The 8861-nt window shown below is 33.7% G+C and overlaps 1 protein-coding gene across 1 annotated transcript in view; it reads right to left on the bottom strand.

The window, feature by feature from the left end:
• Window positions 1-8861, bottom strand: part of LOC106879436 (proto-oncogene tyrosine-protein kinase receptor Ret) — a 391429-nt gene that overhangs the window by 83778 nt on the left and 298790 nt on the right. The window contains exons 13-14 of the mRNA XM_014928991.2: window positions 4664-4814; window positions 2130-2237 (exon numbers count right to left, since the gene is read on the bottom strand). Coding sequence (XP_014784477.1) covers window positions 2130-2237; window positions 4664-4814 — 259 coding nt within the window. The remainder of the gene's footprint in view (window positions 1-2129; window positions 2238-4663; window positions 4815-8861) is intronic.

The following is an 8861-nucleotide window of genomic DNA, read 5'->3' as shown; positions in this document are numbered from 1 at the left end:
GAGAGAGAGAGAGAGAGAGAGAGAGAGAGAGAGAGAGAGGGAGAATAGAAAGAAGGAACGAAAACATTTACAGAAACAAAAAATTGAGGCAAGCCTGGATAATTCTAAAACAACTTCCTGTCCCAACTAATCCAACCCTTTAGGTAAAAGCACTTCCTAATGTTTTCCAATGTTTCCAATTGAAGAATTCTTATTGAATACGCTTTATTTTAAACGAAAAATAATTTACACATCAAAGCTTTTAGATATTTGATATTTGAAATGTGAACAAGTTTTAATTCAGTAAATGAAAATGGCCATAGCGTTAGTAAGGAGTTATGTTTTCAGAGAGCTGAAACTAGAGGGTTTTGATACTTAACAATGGCCAGTTCCCCTCTATTAAATTTCTAATGCTTTGCAAGAGCAATGGATGACACAACAGTCAAGTCCTTTGTTCTATATATATATATATATATATATATATATTTTATGCCTATTCACAAACAAATAATAATTATTCTCAGTACATGATCGTATTGTACCTTCATCCTTACATGACATTTCTAAAGCATAGCATCAAGAAAGGATAACATGATTGGCAGAATTAGCTCTCGAGTCGATATTGTTTCTACTGTTGTCAATTATCTAAACTATGGAACTTAAATTCATAGCCAGTTAGGGCAAATTAGCTGGTGAACTCATATCTGTTTGCAGCAACGGTAGTTATTCTCTTAAATTAATCAGATTCAACAGAAATCATAATTACTTTTAAGCGTAAGAAACTTGGTGCAGCCATATTAAACACAGTGGAATAATGACGCATGAACTGGAAATCTTAGTTGTGTAGTTGCTGCTGTTGTTTAGCCCCGGGTTAGCGTTAATCAGACAGATCTATAGTCAAAGTATCTCAGACAGTAATATTATCAAGTAATGGATACATCAGTGAACAGCCCTTAAGTGGGTGCAGTATGACTGAACAGTAAAGAAGTTCGCTTCGCAACTACTAGTTTCTGGGTTCAAAACCACGTAGTGACACTGTCGTTTTCTACAGCCGCAGGACGATCCAGACTTGTGAGTGAACTTGGATAGAAGGAAACTATATAGAAACTTGTTGGATGGATTTCATCTTTCATTTGAAATGTATAGCCTTGTGACACACAGTGTCAGGTGTAAATTCTGTAGAAAGGTATAAAAGTGTATATCTGGTGCCTCTATATTCATGTACATCACAGTGCAACTGTAGACCACTATAATTCCTACATTTTATTTGCCACTATATATTTGTAAGGTCACTGTATATCTGAAGGCTAATATTTATTAGATCGGTATGAAACATTAAAGTATTAAGTTGGCACTCCGTCGTTTACGACGTCGAGGGTTCCAGTTGATCCGATCAACGGAACAGCCTGCTCGTGAAATTGACGTGCAAGTGGCTGAGCATTCCAAAGACACGTGTACCCTTAATGTAGTTCTCGGGGATATTCAGCGTGACACAGTGTGACAAGTCTGGTCCTTTGAAATACAGGTACAACAGATACAGGAAGAAAGAATGAGAGAAAGTTGTGATGAAAGAGTACAGCAGGGTTCACCACCATCCCCTGCTGGAGCCTCGTGGAGCTTTAGGTGTTTTCACTCAATAAACACTCACAACGCCCGGTCTGGGAATCGAAACTGCGATCCTACGACCGCGAGTCCGCTGCCCTAACCACTGGGCCATTGCGCCTCCACAAAAGACATATTGTAAATTCCTTAAGTGGTAGGAACGCTGGGACCGGTGTATTATTAGGAGTTCATGTTAGAAATAAGTTATTATTTTTATTAAATGTAACTAGTCCGGGAACTTTTTGATACCACCTCATACGATTGAAGAAGCAACAGTTTGTAATTTTCAAACACTTTTTTCTATTCATAAAGAATTTCAGATATAAAAACATGCACTGCTCACATATTCATATAACTCCCATTCGTGCGCTCGCTATTCCTTGCATGCATAAAGAGAAGATTGTGCTGGAGATGGAAAAAGCTAGAGCTAGAGAAAAGTTTCAAATGGTGGATAAATGAGCGATTACATAATTTCATTAATTTATTGATTAATTGAATAAATGATTGATTATTCTTTTCTTAGATATAATTATAAAGATTATACATACCTCTCCAAGAACAAACGCCAATTAATCGGATGATATTGGCATGCTTTAAACTTCTAAGTAGGATAAATTCTGACCAAAGATATTGCCTGTCATTTCCACTCGAACCATCTACAATAAATACGTTTAACAATAAGATTAGCTTCGCTATCATATTAAACCATACATATGATTTATTTTCGAAAAAGCTGAAATTAATTCTGATTTATATTATATCAAATTATTTGGGATTTTCTTAAAATCTGCAGATTTCACAGATGACACTGTTTATCCTATCTTCTTTACGTTACATTTGTGTAAGCATTGCCTCAGATTATTGTTAATAGGGACTACTCCATTGCTGTAAACTCATCATCATATATCATGAGAAATCTATATTACTATAAAGTATATTAACGATGTAGTCAAATCATGATTATAGATATCAATTATACATTGTTTTGTTAGATGTTGATATTCATTTATTTTTTGCTTGTTCACATTATCCAAAGCAAATTGACTAATTATTATACAAAACAATCATACACACATTCTCACACATACGCACTCATATATTCAGGTAAATATGTACATATATATATATATAATTAATGAATATTTATGTACAACACATCGTGTATTAGAAACAAACTAAGATATATTTAAAACAATGAATTGTAAGGCTTCCCTGTGAACTTTTAACCATATGTAAATACATTTTGTTATTCACTAAAGATGTAGCGATTGCAATAATTTGTCTCCATGGGCAAAAGAATGAAGGGTACTTGTTCTCTGGTGGCTGAACAACGAAGTGTGAAATCTGTTAGGTCTATTTCCTTTATATTTCTGAGTGTGAAGAGTATAGTAAGTTCCATTTACATCAGACTAAAGCTTTACAGCGAAAGCTTTAAAAATTGTTGTTTCAAAACTTAAGTTTTGTATTACATTTTGTATGTATGTGTGTATGCGCACACGAGTAAATAAATAAATAATTAGATACTCATGCGCATACACACGCACACATATACATAAATGTATATATAGATATACATACCTTGCAACACGCAAGATACATGCATATATACAGAGTGTTCAAAAAATCTCTCTGCAGTGAATTTTTTTCATCCTGCGCATGAACGGATTATTTCGAAAGGACATCTGTGCCTATATATGCACTTAGTGAATGTATGTATGTGCATGTGTGTTTTGATTTCTGTGCACTCTGTTCATAATCAACTAGATATGTTTGTAACTATAACTTATTTCCTGGATCATCATTTAATTTTCTGAAATATATATACAAGAAATAAAAGCTTTGTTTCATTCTATTCCCTGTGTAGAATACACCAGCTATTTTCCATCGTATATTTAATATTGTACAATCAGGTGCCGCGTGACAATTCAATAAGGCGCTTTAGCCAAAATTTAGTTAGTGGTACCAAATAGAGGATAAATAATAAACTGATATGTTACTACAAAATAAATAACAATGAACTTAATCAAGCATTAACCGTCTTAACTATTGAATATATAGCAAATGAAAGTTTCACGCATCTTCTAAATCATACCACAGTTTCTAAACAATGCATGTTTCTAGCATAAGTAAATGGTTTCACATTAAAATTGAAACTTTGCGACAAAACATTCGTGCGATGATTAGTGCTAGCTTCACTCAACATATCAGCTTTTACGTATTTAATTTTTGCGTTAACTTTCTTACTCATATGAAGGTATTACTAGACGTTACACAGTGTATATAGCTCCTTTTCATAGAAGGCATTTTCATAGAAGGCATTTTCATTAGGAATTTAGAAATATCATTCGTCTTGGATGGGATGTTAATCTATGGTAGAATTTTCCACATAAGATTTTAGCTTAATGCCGGAATCTAAGGAATTATTCTTTAGTTACAAAATGTTTCTACTGTTAACAACAAAGCTGTTTTTCTTGAAGCTGATTTAATCAGACGAAATACCAGTTTTCAACAGTTTCATTGGTTGATCTTACCACTATAAATGTTGCATGCTAGGACTCTGCAATAATAAAATGATAATGAAAGAAGGTCACCAATATAACTGCAGTAGCCAACATAAATTAGCTTAATAAAGTATTGATTTTAAATGCTGATATTGATATCATAGCAAAACTAATGTCTAATAAATCAATTATCATAAAGAGCAATGTCGCATTGTTATCAACCACCCAAGGCTGAGTTCTATTGTACATGCATTCACAAGATCCATCCCTGAGTTTGTTTAGGAAGCTTGTAGGATTGGTGAAGTAAGATATACAAGAGATTTTATATATGCGATTAGCCAGCTACAGTCCAAAAATACTATTTGTTCATACACTACTATGCTCTAAAGGACTGTCCCGAGAGAAGTATAAAAAGTATTTAAGGTGTGGAGTAAATTTTCCAGCTGAAGCATTATTGGTGGAACATCCCAATCAAACAAACTCCTTGTTTATAGAGATAATTTGAAACATTAAAAACATGAGAGAAAGTATATATGCAAATATAAATGAAAAGGTTTTGTCTAGTGTCTTATTTAACTTACTTCTGGCAATTTTTACGGTAACAGGAGCCTGTATATTCTGGTTGAATCCATCACACAGCTTTGCCCGCACCAGAACACCAAATTTTCCGTCTCGATTGTTTTCTTCCATTAAAATACTCGTCCGAGCTATTTCCCAAGGACCTGCTAAAACCTAATAGAAAATGCAGAAGATTAGTTGCTTTTTCTCATAACACAATGATGAAGAATCAAAATTTCTAGAATAATTTTCCTTCTCTTTTCTATCATCTCCTCCCTCTATTTCGGTCTCTCTTAACATACGCACACGCGCACACAAGCATACACACACACACACACATCCATCCATTCATACATTCATACATACATACATACATACATACATACATACATACATGCACACACATATATAATGCGGATATATATGTGTGTGAAAGTGTGTTTATACGCACAAGCATATATATATACTCATACATACACATACATACGCATACACACAGACATACACATCCATCCATACATATATACATACATGCATATATACAGACAGACGGACATAATGCGCATATATATGTGTGTATGTGTATTTATACACACATGCACATATATATATATATACACACACATACGCACAAACACAGACACACACATCCATCCATCCATCCATACGTGCATACAGACATAACGCGTACATATTTGTGTGAGTGTATGCATATACACACGTATGCACACTCACACACACACACATGTATACATATACCCTAATAAATCACGTTTCGCACAATAACCCTTCAATGGAGTCTTGTGTGTAAGTAATGGCCAGCGAGAGTGAAATAGGAGTGAAAAGCTTATTGGGGACAATAGTAGATGCGGAGGTATTCGAAATTAATAAGCGACGATGGTGTGAGATACGGGATATGAAGGTGCAGAGATGGAAGGCAACTGGTGTATCTCGACTTGTCAGTTTTTTCGTTCCTCACGGCAACCAAACTTCTTAAATCTCAGCAAATTTCCCTAGATGTACCATTCCTTTTATAGTAATATATTAGCAGAAAATGTATGAATAGTACCTTTTTGCAATTTCTTTATGGCTACTTTCTACTGAAAGTCATACTTCTGTCGATCGAACAGACTCCAATTCCTGCTTGTATGGGCCGGTAAGTTTCAAAACTAAGAATTTAAATATATGTAACTAAATACTTTAAAACGTTTTTCGTCACCCAACAACATACACCCAACAATATACACACGTGCATATTTGGCGAGAGAGAAGAAGTAAGGTAGAGAGAAAGATATCATAAAACAATGTAAAATGTTACGCAAAATTGAGAAAAATTTCGAGAAGTTTTATGTTAGGATTAGTATGAGTATAACGTTCACCATGTATTAATACTAACTTAAATATAGAAAGAGCAACTTATAAGCATTGACTAATGTTTTTTTCTAAATTACTAATAATATTTTGTTAAACTACAATAACGTAAATGTTATATGCGCACCAGCATTATTAACAGCACAGATTCACAAAAATCCTACCTTCCGCAACATAGAAGGCAGAGATATTTCTATTTACATAAAAATAGAAAACCCAAACCTTTTTTACAACGTTTTTACTACTTTACATCTTTTCTTACTGTATTGCAAATATTCAACATTCATAGAAGGTTTCCAATAGCATATGACCCTCTTTCATAGTACGTATTTGTATGTGTAACAATTTTAAACACTTTTTTTTTTTTTGCAATAGTCAACAATATATTCTATATTATAGAATATTTTAAAAATGCAAGATTTTCATTCTACGCTTTATCTTCGGTTCTTGCATTAAAGAATGGGTGTAAAAATTTTATGACACAATATGTACGAAGATTTGCAGTGTTACAATGAATTACATTCTCAATGATCAAGTAAAGTTTGATATGATGTTCAACATATACAAGAACTGAATTGCATATATTAGTTTAAAACAAGACTACGCATAATCTAGCGCAAAATGTAAGTAGCAAATTGAACTCGTATTGAACAGAATTATAAGTGAAATATAGAAATATTAAAATCATTGAAGCAGTGAGATATGTTTAGTAATATTCTGTAATATGTAACGTTTTCGGGGCCTTTAGTCAAACCCAAATCAACATTTCGATACCAATTCCCCTCCATGCAGAAAAGTTTGAAGGCATGCAGCATTGGAGCATAGCAAAAAAGTATACTTGTCTAATGAATATTAGTGATGCTAACGAAGTAGTATTACTTTAATCATAACTCAAGTTCACCGAACGTTTTCTTTGGTACTCGTAACTGAGTGTGCTAACGCATTAAGAATGAACAGTGTTAAAATTAAGCGCGCTGTAAATGCTAGGCTAAGGCATAAGATTACTCTGTTATAATTCCATCATTTACATCATTAGTAGACATTGGAAATGTATCATATATAAATATCTAACAACTGGAAAGAAAATCGGAGCAGTAATTCAGTAGTAGCCAAAATTGACGATAAAGAAAGAGCAGATTTAAATTAGAGATACAGTAATTCTTCAATAGGGTAGCAGTTTAGAAGGAGGCAGATTTCTGAATAGAGCAAAATGTCAAAAAACGAATAGGAATGTGATTTCATGGCCTTCGTTTTTAAGTGCATCAGAACCATAAATGTAGAATAAAAGTTTTAAATTAAAAAAAAAGTAACTGTTTAGTGGATTCAGCTTACCGGGATTTACTTACAGTTTACTTTGTGGCGCTACAACCATTTACTAACATATTAAAATGTAGTTTGATATATCTGCTGCAATTGTTTTAATTGGACAATATCATGTGATGAATTTTGGCGAGAATTTGAAATAAGTGGAACAAATATTTCAAGCCAATGAACTGCAGGAAAGTAAATGTCAAGTTCAGCTACAGTGTTAACATAAACTATAGGATAACGTCAATATATATTTTTAAATAACATCAAAATATTGAGAAATGATAGTAATTCGATAGCACACTTTTAGCAGTTTCACACCTTTATATATCAAAGTTTATTAAGTGATTTTACATTGATTCTGCTACTTAAAAATCACTAAAAAATGTTACTGATTTTATATCTTTTACATATATTTGTAATTTAGCTACTACTGTTATTACTATTATTATTGCTTTTCTTCAACTATTAGTTTTTTTTTAGATATATTTATCATCTCGGAATGTACAACTTTTGAAGTATACATATATACATAAACATACATATATATATATACACTCACGCATCTATCTATTTATCTATCTATCTATCTATTTATCTATTTATCTATCTATCTATCTATCTGTCCGTCTATCTATCAAATATAGATATTTTTATATATAACGTTGACCACTAAGGTGGACATTTAATGTGCTAGAAATAGATCACATCTTGTGTCTACTAAGACCTAAATTGTTCTCAAAACGAAATCAGCGGAATACCAAATTGCCCGCTTACCTTTTACTTGTTTCAGTCATTAGCGGTTTCCTTGTATGTATGTCTTCACGACATGTTTTTGTTCCCAACTTTGACCCTCCATAAATCCAAAATTTTATTTTGTAATTTATGGGCGCAACTGTCTTCGAAGATTCATATTGTCGTTGAATGCTCGAAATGAGGAGTAGATAGGCAACCGACAACTGATGAAGGGTCGTTCTTTGTGTTACTTGTCCTGTTTCATTTTTCTGTCGTTGTTTGCGTATTTAACTCGTTTGTTTTCGTATTTCATATTGTTTACACAGTTGGTGACATCTTGTATCCATATATGCATATACATACATGTTGGCACTCCATCACTTACGACGTCGAGGGTTCCAGTTGATCTGATCAACGGAACAGCCTGCTCGTGAAATTAACGTGCAAGTGGCTGAGCACTCCACAGACACGTGTACCCTTAACGTAGTTCTCGGGGATAATCAGCGTGACACAGTGTGACAAGGCTGACCCTTTGAATTACAGGCACAACAGAAACAGGATGTAAGAGTGAGAGAAAGTTGTGGTGGAAGAGTACAGAGGGTTCACCACCATTCCCTGCCGGAGCCTCGTGGAGCTTTAGGTGTTTTCGCTCAATAAGCACTCACAACGCCCGGTCTGGGAATCGAAACCGCGATCCTATGACCGCGAGTCCGCTGCCCTATCCACTGGGCCATTGCGCCTCCTCTATATACATACATATATATATATATATATATATATATATATTTCACATGAAGAATTATCACT

This window comes from Octopus bimaculoides, chromosome 2 (genome assembly GCF_001194135.2).
Source record: "Octopus bimaculoides isolate UCB-OBI-ISO-001 chromosome 2, ASM119413v2, whole genome shotgun sequence".
In the NCBI taxonomy this organism is placed as follows: Eukaryota; Metazoa; Mollusca; class Cephalopoda; order Octopoda; family Octopodidae; genus Octopus; species Octopus bimaculoides.
The sequence above is the reverse complement of the archived record's forward strand: the minus strand, read 5'-3'. Positions and strand labels throughout refer to the sequence as shown.